We start from the raw sequence: 13,435 nt of genomic DNA on the forward strand, positions 1-13,435 counted from the left end.
AACCCGGCTCCTGATCCTCTAATTACCGTAACCCGGGTCCTGAGCCTCTTATTACCCCTGTAACCTCTTATTACAGTAACCCGGCTCCTGATCCTCTCATTACCCTGTAACCTCTTATTACAGTAACCCGGCTCCTGATCCTCTTATTACCCTGTAACCTCTTATTACAGTAACCTGACTCCTGATCCTCTTATTACCCTGTAACCTCTTATTACAGTAACCCGGCTCCTGATCCTCTAATTACCGTAACCCGGGTCCTGAGCCTCTTATTACCCCTGTAACCTCTTATTACAGTAACCCGGCTCCTGATCCTCTGATTACCCTGTACCCCCTTATTACAGTAACCCAGCTCCTGATCCTCTTATTACCCTGTAACCTCATATTACAGTAACCCGGCTCCTGATCCTCTCATTACCCTGTAACCTCTTATTACAGTAACCCGGCTCCTGATCCTCTGATTACCCTGTAACCTCTTATTACAGTAACCCGGCTCCTGATCCTCTGATTACCCTGTAACCTCTTATTACAGTAACCCAGCTCCTGATCCTCTTATTACCCTGTAACCTCATATTACAGTAACCCGGCTCCTGATCCTCTGATTACTCTGTAACCTCTTATTACAGTAACCCGGCTCCTGATCCTCTTATTACCCTGTAACCTCATATTACAGTAACCCGGCTCCTGATCCTCTGATTACCCTGTAACCTCTTATTACAGTAACCCGGCTCCTGATCCTCTTATTACCCTGTAACCTCATATTACAGTAACCCGGCTCCTGATCCTCTCATTACCCTGTAACCTCTTATTATATTAACCCGGCTCCTGATCCTCTTATTACCCCTATAACCTCTTATTACAGTAACCCGGCTCCTGATCCTCTTATTACCCCTGTAACCTCTTATTACAGTAACCCGGCTCCTGATCCTCTGATTACCCTGTAACCTCTTATTACAGTAACCCGGCTCCTGATCCTCTTATTACCCCTATAACCTCTTATTACAGTTACTCGCCTCCTGATCCTCTTATTACCCTGTAACCTCTTATTACAGTAACCCCTTATTACAGTAACCCGGCTCCTGATCCTCTTATTACCCCTGTAACCTCTTATTACAGTAACCCAGCTCCTGATCCTCTTATTACCCTGTAACCTCTTATTACTGTAACCCAGCTCCTGATCCTCTTATTACCCTGTAACCTCTTATTACTGTAACCCCACTCCTGATCCTCTTATTACACTGTAACCTCTTATTACAGTAGTCCGGCTCCTGATCCTCTTATTACCCCTGTAACCTCTTATTACAGTAGTCCGGCTCCTGATCCTCTTATTACCCCTGTAACCTTTTATTACAGTAACCTCTTATTAAAGTAACTCGGCTCCTGATCCTCTTATTACAGTAGCCCGCCTCCTGATCCTCTTATTACCCCTATAGCCTCTTATTAGAGTAACCCGGCTCTTGATCCTCTTATTACCCTGTAACCTCTTATTACAGTAGCCCGCCTACTGATCCTCTTATTACTCCTATAACCTCTTATTAGAGTAACCCGGCTCCTGATCCTCTTATTACCCCTATAACCTCTTATTACAGTAACCCAGCTTCTGATCCTCTTATTACCCTGTAACCTATTATTACAGTAACCCGGCTCCTGATCCTCTTATTACCCCTGTAACCTCTTATTACAGTAACCCGGCTCCTGATCCTCTTATTACCCTGTAACCTATTATTACAGTAACCCAGCTCCTGATCCTCTTATTACCCTGTAACCTTTTATTACAGTAACCCGGCTCCTGACCCTCTTATTAGCCCTGTAATCTCTTATTACAGTAACCCGGCTCCTGATTCCCTTATTACCCCTGTAATCTCTTATTACAGTAACCCGGCTCCTGATCCTCTTATTATCCAGTAATTTCTTATTACAATAGCTCGCTACTGATCCTCTTATTACTCTGGTCACCTCTTATTACAGTAACCCGGCTCCTGACCCTCTTATTACCCCTGTAACCTTTTATTACAGTAACCTCTTATTACAGTAAATCGGCTCCTGATCCTCTTATTACAGTAGCCCGCCTCCTGATCCTCTTATTACCCCTATAACCTCTTATTAGAGTAACCCGGCTCCTGATCCTCTTATTACCCTGTAACCTCTTATTACAGTAGCCCGCCTCCTGATCCTCTTATTACTCCTATAACCTCTTATTAGAGTAACCCGCCTCCTGATCCTCTTATTACCCCTATAACCTCTTATTACAGTAACCCGGCTCCTGATCCTCTTATTACCCCTGTAACCTATTATTACAGTAACCCGGCTCCTGATCCTCTTATTACCTCTGTAACCTCTTATTACAGTAACCCAGCTCCTGATCCTCTTATTACCCCTGTAACCTCTTATTACAGTAACCCGGCTCCTGATCCTCTTATTACCCCTGCAACCTATTATTACAGTAACCCGGCTCCTGATCCTCTTATTACCCCTGTAACCTATTATTACAGTAACCCAGCTTCTGATCATCTTATTACCCTGTAACCTATTATTACAGTAACCTGGCTCCTGATCCTCTTATTACCCTGTAACCTATTATTACAGTAACCCGGCTCCTGATCCTCTTATTACCTCTGTAACCTCTTATTACAGTAACCCGCCTCCTGATCCTCTTATTACAGTAACCCGGCTCCTGATCCTCTTATTACCCCTATAACCTCTTATTACAGTAACCCGACTCCTGATCCTCTTATTACCCCTGTAACCTATTATTACAGTAACCTAGCTTCTGATCCTCTTATTACCCTGTAACCTATTATTACAGTAACCTGGCTCCTGATCCTCTTATTACCCTGTAACCTCTTATTACAGTAACCTGGCTCCTGATCCTCTTTTTACCCCTATAACCTCTTATTACAGTAACCCGGCTCCTGATCCTCTTATTACCCCTGTAACCTATTATTACAGTAACCTAGCTTCTGATCCTCTTATTACCCTGTAACCTATTATTACAGTAACCCAGCTCCTGATCCTCTTATTACCTCTGTAACCTCTTATTACAGTAACCCAGCTCCTGATCCTCTTATTACAGTAACCCGGCTCCTGATCCTCTTATTACCCCTGTATCCTCTTATTACAGTAACCCGGCTCCTGATCCTCTTATTACCCCTGTAACCTATTATTACAGTAACCTAGCTTCTGATCCTCTTATTACCCTGCAACCTATTATTACAGTAACCTGGCTCCTGATCCTCTTATTACCCTGTAACCTCTTATTACAGTAACCCGGCTCCTGATCCTCTTATTACCCCTATAACCTCTTATTACATACCCCGGCTCCTGATCCTCTTATTACCCCTATAACCTCTTATTACAGTAACCCAGCTCCTGATCCTCTTATTACCCCTGTAACCTATTATTACAGTAACCCAGCTCCTGATCCTCTTATTACAGTAACCCGGCTCCTGATCCTCTTATTACCCCTGTATCCTCTTATTACAGTAACCCGGCTCCTGATCCTCTTATTACCCCTGTAACCTATTATTACAGTAACCTAGCTTCTGATCCTCTTATTACCCTGTAACCTATTATTACAGTAACCCGGCTCCTGATCCTCTTATTACCTCTGTAACCTCTTATTACAGTAACCCAGCTCCTGATCCTCTTATTACAGTAACCCGGCTCCTGATCCTCTTATTACCCCTGTATCCTCTTATTACAGTAACCCGGCTCCTGATCCTCTTATTACCTCTGTATCCTCTTATTACAGTAACTCGGCTCCTGATCCTCTTATTACCCCTGTATCCTCTTATTACAGTAACCCGGCTCCTGATCCTCTTATTACCCCTGTAACCTCTTATTACAGTAACCCAGCTCCTGATCCTCTTGTTACAGTAACCTGGCTCCTGATCCTCTTATTACCCTGTATCCTCTTATTACAGTAACTCGGCTCCTGATCCTCTTATTACCCTGTAACCTATTATTACAGTAACCCAGCTCCTGATCCTCTTATTACAGTAACCCGGCTCCTGATCCTCTTATTACCCCTGTATCCTCTTATTACAGTAACCCGGCTCCTGATCCTCTTATTACACCTGTATCCTCTTATTACAGTAACTCAGCTCCTGATTCTCTTATTACCCCTGTATCCTCTTATTACAGTAACCCGGCTCCTGATCCTCTTATTACATCTGTATCCTCTTATTACAGTAACCCGGCTCCTGATCCTCTTATTACCCCTGTAACCTATTATTACAGTAACCCAGCTCCTGATCCTCTTATTACAGTAACCCGGCTCCTGATCCTCTTATTACCCCTGTAACCTATTATTACAGTAACCCAGCTCCTGATCCTCTTATTACAGTAACCCGGCTCCTGATCCTCTTATTACCCCTGTATCCTCTTATTACAGTAACCCGGCTCCTGATCCTCTTATTACCCTGTAACCTATTATTACAGTAACCTGGCTCCTGATCCTCTTATTACCCTGTAACCTATTATTACAGTAACCCGGCTCCTGATCCTCTTATTACCTCTGTAACCTCTTATTACAGTAACCCGCCTCCTGATCCTCTTATTACAGTAACCCGGCTCCTGATCCTCTTATTACCCCTATAACCTCTTATTACAGTAACCCGACTCCTGATCCTCTTATTACCCCTGTAACCTATTATTACAGTAACCTAGCTTCTGATCCTCTTATTACCCTGTAACCTATTATTACAGTAACCTGGCTCCTGATCCTCTTATTACCCTGTAACCTCTTATTACAGTAACCTGGCTCCTGATCCTCTTTTTACCCCTATAACCTCTTATTACAGTAACCCGGCTCCTGATCCTCTTATTACCCCTGTAACCTATTATTACAGTAACCTAGCTTCTGATCCTCTTATTACCCTGTAACCTATTATTACAGTAACCCAGCTCCTGATCCTCTTATTACCTCTGTAACCTCTTATTACAGTAACCCAGCTCCTGATCCTCTTATTACAGTAACCCGGCTCCTGATCCTCTTATTACCCCTGTATCCTCTTATTACAGTAACCCGGCTCCTGATCCTCTTATTACCCCTGTAACCTATTATTACAGTAACCTAGCTTCTGATCCTCTTATTACCCTGCAACCTATTATTACAGTAACCTGGCTCCTGATCCTCTTATTACCCTGTAACCTCTTATTACAGTAACCCGGCTCCTGATCCTCTTATTACCCCTATAACCTCTTATTACATACCCCGGCTCCTGATCCTCTTATTACCCCTATAACCTCTTATTACAGTAACCCGGCTCCTGATCCTCTTATTACCCCTGTAACCTATTATTACAGTAACCCAGCTCCTGATCCTCTTATTACAGTAACCCGGCTCCTGATCCTCTTATTACCCCTGTATCCTCTTATTACAGTAACCCGGCTCCTGATCCTCTTATTACCCCTGTAACCTATTATTACAGTAACCTAGCTTCTGATCCTCTTATTACCCTGTAACCTATTATTACAGTAACCCGGCTCCTGATCCTCTTATTACCTCTGTAACCTCTTATTACAGTAACCCAGCTCCTGATCCTCTTATTACAGTAACCCGGCTCCTGATCCTCTTATTACCCCTGTATCCTCTTATTACAGTAACCCGGCTCCTGATCCTCTTATTACCTCTGTATCCTCTTATTACAGTAACTCGGCTCCTGATCCTCTTATTACCCCTGTATCCTCTTATTACAGTAACCCGGCTCCTGATCCTCTTATTACCCCTGTAACCTCTTATTACAGTAACCCAGCTCCTGATCCTCTTGTTACAGTAACCTGGCTCCTGATCCTCTTATTACCCAGTATCCTCTTATTACAGTAACTCGGCTCCTGATCCTCTTATTACCCTGTAACCTATTATTACAGTAACCCAGCTCCTGATCCTCTTATTACAGTAACCCGGCTCCTGATCCTCTTATTACCCCTGTATCCTCTTATTACAGTAACCCGGCTCCTGATCCTCTTATTACACCTGTATCCTCTTATTACAGTAACTCAGCTCCTGATTCTCTTATTACCCCTGTATCCTCTTATTACAGTAACCCGGCTCCTGATCCTCTTATTACCTCTGTATCCTCTTATTACAGTAACCCGGCTCCTGATCCTCTTATTACCCCTGTAACCTATTATTACAGTAACCCAGCTCCTGATCCTCTTATTACAGTAACCCGGCTCCTGATCCTCTTATTACCCCTGTATCCTCTTATTACAGTAACCCGGCTCCTGATCCTCTTATTACCCCTGTAACCTATTATTACAGTAACCTAGCTTCTGATCCTCTTATTACCCTGTAACCTATTATTACAGTAACCCGGCTCCTGATCCTCTTATTACCTCTGTAACCTCTTATTACAGTAACCCAGCTCCTGATCCTCTTATTACAGTAACCCGGCTCCTGATCCTCTTATTACCCCCGTATCCTCTTATTACAGTAACCCGGCTCCTGATCCTCTTATTACCTCTGTATCCTCTTATTACAGTAACTCGGCTCCTGATCCTCTTATTACCCCTGTATCCTCTTATTACAGTAACCCGGCTCCTGATCCTCTTATTACCCCTGTAACCTCTTATTACAGTAACCCAGCTCCTGATCCTCTTATTACAGTAACCTGGCTCCTGATCCTCTTATTACCCTGTATCCTCTTATTACAGTAACTCGGCTCCTGATCCTCTTATTACCCTGTAACCTATTATTACAGTAACCCAGCTCCTGATCCTCTTATTACAGTAACCCGGCTCCTGATCCTCTTATTACCCCTGTATCCTCTTATTACAGTAACCCGGCTCCTGATCCTCTTATTACCTCTGTATCCTCTTATTACAGTAACTCGGCTCCTGATCCTCTTATTACCCCTGTATCCTCTTATTACAGTAACCCGGCTCCTGATCCTCTTATTACCCCTGTAATCTCTTATTACTTTAGTGATCTATTAAGTATTCTAGATGCTGACATTTTTAATGTAATTCAGCATTTTATCATTTTGTTATTCGGTTCTGCAGAATGATGAAATCTCAATTGAGTATATTGTAATCTCTGAGCTTTTGAAAACAACAAAAATCTGCCATTGTTTTTATGGTCTGGGAAAAAGCACGAGAGGGGTCAGAGGAAGTGACATTCCACCCCACCACACCACCCTCTCCTGAGTCTGCAATATTCAGAGGAGGGGGGAGCAGGATGTCAGAGGAAGGCTTCCAGCTAGTGGGATAGAGGGAGGAAGGGAGAGAGAAAAAGTCAGACAAGTAAAAAACAGGGATCAAAGGTAACGAGGACATCATCTATATTTCCTTCCATACACCGGCTTGCACATCTGCGTCTCTGTGGGGTGTAAGAGTGGGGGACACCTTGCCGACTGTTCCAACCCTTGTCATGGAGTTTTATTAACTTCCTTGCAAACTTTTCTACTTCAGGCGGGTGATTTTGGGAATTGAAGCGATGAGGTGAGGAAAGAGTATGTATGCATACAGTGGGATGTAGTTTGTCCCTTTTGGCATTGTGTATAAATTAATTGTATTATATATAGGGTTATATAGGATATGCATTATTGTGTTTTGTAAGGTACAGAAACTTGTGTGTCTGTTGATGTCTGTATTTATACCCTGTACAGATATGTAATTTTCAATGCTAGCTATAGGCACCCTGAAACCTTAGACGTTCCCATAGGCACCCTGTAAACTTAGAGGCTCCCCATAGGCACCCTGTAACCTTAGATGTTCCAATAGGCACCCTGTAACCTTAGATGTTCCCATAGCCCCCGTGTAAACTTAGAGGCTCCCCATAGGCACCCTGTAACCTTAGATGTTCCCATAGCCCCCGTGTAAACTTAGAGGCTCCCCATAGGCACCCTGTAACCTTAGATGTTCCTATAGGCACCCTGTAACCTTAGATGTTCCCATAGGCACCCTGTAAACGTAGATGTTCCCTTAGGCACCCTGTAACCTTAGAGTCTCCCGATATCCACCCTGTAATCTTAGATGTTTCGAGAGACATCCTGTAACCTTAGGGTTTCCCATATGCACCCTGTAACCTTATGTGCTCCCTACCATGTAACTTTAGATGCTCCCATAGGCATCCTGTAACATTAAGGGCTTTGAAGGGCACCCTGTATTTTTAGGTGCTCACATAGGCATCCTGTTACCTTCGGTGCACCAATAGGCACTCCGTAACCTTAGATGCTCGCTATAGGCACCCTGCAACTTTAGATGCACCCCATAGGCACCCTGTAACCTTAGATGTTCCCATAGGCCCCCTGCAACCTTAGATACTCCAATAGACATCCTGTAACCTTAGAGGCTCCCCATAGGCACCCTGTAACCTTAGAGGCTCCCCATAGGCACCCTGTAACCTTAGATGCTCCCCATAGGCACCCTGTAACCTTAGAGGCTCCCCATAGGCACCCTGTAACCTTAGAGGCTACCCACAGATATCCTGTAATCTTAGATGTACCCATAGACATCCTGTAATCTTAGATGTACCCATAGACATCCTGTAATCTTAGATGTACACATAGACATCCTGAAACCCAGGTTCTCCTGTAGGTATCTTGTAACCTTATGTGTACCCCTAGGCATCCTGTAATTTTAGGTGCTCCTAAAGGCATCCTGTAAACCTGAGATATTCCCCATAGACACTTTAACTGTAGCTGCTCCAATAGGCACTCTGTAACCTTGAATGCTCCCATGAGCACCTTGTAACCTTCGCTGCTTCCATAGGCACCCTGTAACCTTACGTGCTCCCATAAGCACCCTGTAGTTTTAGATGTTCACATGGGCACCCTGGAAACTTAGATAATCTCATAGACATCCTTTTACCTTAGGTGCTCCCATAGACACCACGTAATCTTAGTGGCTCCCATTAGCACTCTGTAACCTTAAGTGCTCCCAAAGGCACCCTCTATTTTTAGGTGCTCGCGTAGGCACCCTGTAAACTTAGATGATCTCATAGATATCTTATACTTCCATATGGATCCTGTAACCTAAGATACTCCCCATAGGCACCTTGTAACCTTGAATGCACCCCATAGACACCTTTTTACATTAGATGCACCCCAGAGATGCTCCCATAGACACCCTGTTTGTACAGATGTGCCTGTTGCTACTGAAAAGTATTTGTTTGGTGCAAAATTTTGATGGATGAGCATGGAAAATCGCCATGCAGATTTTTATGACATGTTACCTTCCTCCGAGCCGTCACCATTTACTAGTGCGATGGATAGGTTTGGGCCATCTTGAAGTTCCTATTCAACCACCAGTTAGGGAGCGGTGCGGTATCAAACAAAAAACCATTAGGGGCCCGTCGTCACATCTTTGTTGTAGGCATACAATGGGACGCCATAGAAAATCTATATCTATTGTTACAAAAAAAAACTATGTTATGGTGGCAAAATTCATTTTGTTTGTACAAAAATGTAACAATCACAAATCTAAATTGTCACACAATTGTAGATCGCTGTGGGTGTAATTCTTAAAAGTGTATGTCTCCTAAATAGACAGAGACGGACGTGCAGATGAAACTGCCCGGGATCAAGCATTCCTATAATGAAGGCTATACAACGTCTTCAAACAGGGCAGGAAACACTTCCGTCTAGGAAGTTAGAGAAACAAGCCCCGTCCATATAAAGAGCTGCGAAAGCAAACGTTATGATTTTGTTTGTTCTGTATAGTCCTAGCTCGGTAAAATGACTTCCAAATATCCCATCAAGTTTCCCAACACAGAATATTATTGTGTATTAGTGTAATAAAATGTGGTATTTAGAGTGCACTGAAAAATGATTCATACCCTGTGAAATTTTCCACATTTTTTCATGTTACACCCACAAACTTAAATGTATTTTATTTAGATTTTATGTTATATACCAACACAAAGTAGCAAGTATTTGTGAAGAGTAAAGGAAATAATACATGGTTTTCGAAGTTCAATTACCGCTGCAGTCTTTTGGGGTCTGTCTCTATCAGCTTTGCACATCTAGAGGCTGAAATTTTTCTCCGTTCTTCTTTGCACACTCGCTCTCGCTCAGTGAGATTGGATGGAGACGTCTGTGATCAGCAATTTTCAAGACTTTTCACAGATTCTCAATTTGATTTCGGTCTGGACTGTACTGGCCAATTCACACACAGAAATATACTTTGATCTAAACCCTCCATTGTAGCTCTGGCAGGATGTTTAGAGTCATTGTCGTGCTGGAAGGTGAACCTACACTCCAGTCTCAAGTCTTTTTAAGCCTCTAACAACTTTTCCTTTGTTATTGCCCTGTATTTAGCTGCGTCCATCTTCCCATCAACTCTGAACAGCTTCCCTGCTGAAGAAAAGCCTTCCCACAATATGGTGCTGCTACCACCATGTGTGACAGTGGGGATGGTGATTTTAGGATGATTGCAATGTTAATTTTTAGCCATGTATAGTATATTTTACATTTAACCCAAAAAGTTCTCCTTTGATCTCATCTGACCAGAGTACCTTCTTCCACATGCTTGCTGTGTCCCCTACATGGCTTTTTGCAAACTGCAAATGGAACTTCTTTTGGCTTGCTTTCAAAAATGTTTTTCTTCTTGCCACTCTTCCATAAAAGCCAGATTTGTGGAGTATACATAAAATAGTTGTCCTGTGGACAGATTCTCCCACCTGGGCTGTGGATCTCTGCAGATCCTCCACAGTGACCATGGGCCTCTTGGCTTCTTCTCTATTTAGTGCTTGCCTTGCTTCGCATGTCAGTTTAGGTGGACGGCCATGTCTTGGTAGGGCTGCAGTTGTGCCATACTCCTGAGGTCTTCACAGAACAGCTGCAGTTATACTGAGAATAAATTACACCCAGGTTGACACAATTTACTAATTATTTGACTTCTGGGGGCAATTGGTCACTCAGGATTTTATTTAGGGGTATCAGGCTACAGGGGCTTGAATACAAATGCACATCACAATTTTCAGATTTATATTTTTAAAATATTTAAAAAAACCTGTATCATTTCCTTTACACTTCACAAATGCTTGCTACTTTGTGTTGGCATATCACATACAATCACAAAGAAAATACATTTAGTGTAATGTGAAAAAATATGGAAGGCTTCACTGGGTATGAATACTTTTTTCAAGGCACTGTATATAGTATACCATATATGTGTATAGTATTTTTTGCCACAAAATGGTATTGAATATACATAATATGGTATACACAAAATGGCCACAGAAAATAGCATATATCACTTATGATGAGTTAGTATGTAGACAAAACAGCAGGGGCTCGCAGCTGTTGATTTCTGAGGTAGCACATTTCCCTGCCTGTTTCATCACAGGATGTAAGTGTTTCTGCCGGGTCTCCACCCATCTGAACTCATTATAAATCAAGTCAGTGATGTTGGAGCTCTGGCAGACGCTGATCTTATATGTTACTGACGTGATATATGATGAGCTCACAGTACTGGTGATGTGTCAGAAACACTCCTGTGATAAAACAGGCGGGGAAATGTGTAAACTCAGAAAGCAGCAGCTGCGAACCACTGCTGTCTTGTCTATATACTCACTTACCGTAAGTGACTTATGCCTCCCCCTTTGGCTAGGATCTGGTATGTGCCGAGTATGAACAGCTCTGCATGATCGGACACAGCCATTACACAGTACACAGCAGGGGCACATTTATAAGATTATCTCAGCACAGGAACATTTTTTAACACATTCAATTGTGGAAATTATTATTATTTAAAGATCTATTACTTAAAATTTATTTTGTTCGTGGTACAACCCCTTTTAGGATGCAATTATGTAAATGCCAGACATCAGGAATTAGGCACCGTATACAGCACCAGTCATCAGGCTGATCACTTTCTAGAGCAGTGTTCCCCAATTCCAGTCCTCAAGGTCCTCCAACAGGTCATGTTTTCAGGTTTTCCTTAGTATTGCACAGGTGATAATTACATCACCTGCACGGACAATAATTCCATCACCTGTGTAATACTAAGGAAATCCTGAAAACATGACCTGTTGGTGGGCCTTGAGGACTGAAGTTGAGGAACACTGTTCTAGAGGGTAAACATGTGCCAGACGTTTGATAATGTATCCATAGAATCTAGGAATGAGATGCTCCAGCATTAATGGTACCCCTTTATTATGGACATGAAAGAAGGATGATAAAAAATAAGTCGATCCTTGTGCAAATCTAGAAGGACCTCACAGACTGAAGATTAAAGTCCACCATGTTATAAGTAGACCCAAAGGCACCTTGACGTTCCATGCTTTGTAAAATGGTGAGTTTTAAGACAACCATTACCAAGGTTTGGGGCACAAGCTCCCATCAAAGGACACCCAAGTAACTTTCCTTGCCCCATCATAAGTTATGTGCACTGCGGCCTCGTAAGTCTGAAATTCTCTCTTTTCTAGAAGATCAAAATGTTTGGTGATCCCGGCTCACGCAGCTGTCTGTCTCTGGACCTTGACATGAGTTGGGGGATCGTCTTACAAGCATATCGCTGCCTCGCCAGTGATGATGAAGCTTCCAGATACAAGGTGAGTCTCGAGTTTCTCTGTAATGTACTTTGTATACCTCCCAAAGTCACATTATTGGCAGCGTCTATATATTATCCTTCCCTACATGCAACCCTAACATGGCAAACATCTGATTGTGCCAACCAGTCCATGATGTTACGGAAAGTTGTGGCAGCGTATCACAACCATTAGGTGGGTTCAAATGGCTTTTTAATGGGTTTACAAGTATATGAAGGGTAGTAATGTTGGCCCATTCTGAAGGTGGTCAGATCCTTGTGACACCTGTGATCTACAAGACACATTTTCAGACGTAGCTCGGTGTCCAAGTCTTGGTCCTTACTGTTTACAGTAAAACAAGTCTTTCTCTAAAACTGCATTTTGTACTGGGAAGCCACAAGCTCAGCTGTCACTCGGTCTTTCCCTTCTCTGAGAAAAGAGTGAAGTAACTGCAGATTATTTGATGTGTTGAAAACAATCAAACCATTGGTCATGCATGGTTCTTCCGACCTAGGAATCATGGTGGCACTTTCCCAAATATTTACTCTAGATATGGGCAAAGTAAAACAATGGGCTACTGGTTTCTGAAGAAAAAGTTCTTTACCCTGACTGACAGAGGGGGTTCTTAGTGCCCCCAAGAGGACTTTCATTAGAGAAGTTTGAACGCTCCTATTAGAAGCATATATACTATGTATAATTCTGTACTCACCAGTAACCCTACCCCAAACCCAGAACCTTGTCTATAGGAGGTAGAAATGCTAACAGTGAGCCACAGACTTTTATTAATTAAATTGTCAACTTCTTCGTACATCAGGTCTCTGCTGGGAATCAAGTCTAGAACCTTGACTACAGGAGGCAGAAACACTAACAGTGAGCCACAAACTTTCATTAAGTTAATTTTCAGCTTCTCCGTATATCAGGTCTCTGATGGGACTCAAACGTAAAACCTTGTCTACAGGAGGC

At 42.8% G+C, this 13,435-nt stretch overlaps 1 protein-coding gene across 3 annotated transcripts in view; it reads left to right on the forward strand.

Annotated features, from left to right (window-relative positions):
* The first annotated feature begins 7,144 nt into the window (after positions 1 to 7,144).
* Positions 7,145 to 13,435, forward strand: part of RGL3 (ral guanine nucleotide dissociation stimulator like 3) — a 51,150-nt gene continuing 44,859 nt past the window's right edge. Inside the window, exons 1-3 of one of the 3 annotated variants that reach the window (XM_073654276.1) lie at positions 7,166 to 7,262; positions 7,411 to 7,440; positions 12,371 to 12,496. In XM_073654276.1, the coding sequence (XP_073510377.1) occupies positions 12,380 to 12,496 (117 nt within the window). In that variant the 5' untranslated portion in view covers positions 7,166 to 7,262; positions 7,411 to 7,440; positions 12,371 to 12,379. Of the gene's footprint in view, positions 7,441 to 12,370; positions 12,497 to 13,435 lie in introns of all 3 variants that reach the window. The other 2 variants (XM_073654278.1, XM_073654275.1) reach the window with 2 other exon arrangements.

The sequence above is a fragment of the Phyllobates terribilis genome, unplaced genomic scaffold, assembly GCF_046119375.1.
Source record: "Phyllobates terribilis strain yellow unplaced genomic scaffold, ASM4611937v1 Scaffold_11__3_contigs__length_659146591, whole genome shotgun sequence".
In the NCBI taxonomy this organism is placed as follows: Eukaryota; Metazoa; Chordata; class Amphibia; order Anura; family Dendrobatidae; genus Phyllobates; species Phyllobates terribilis.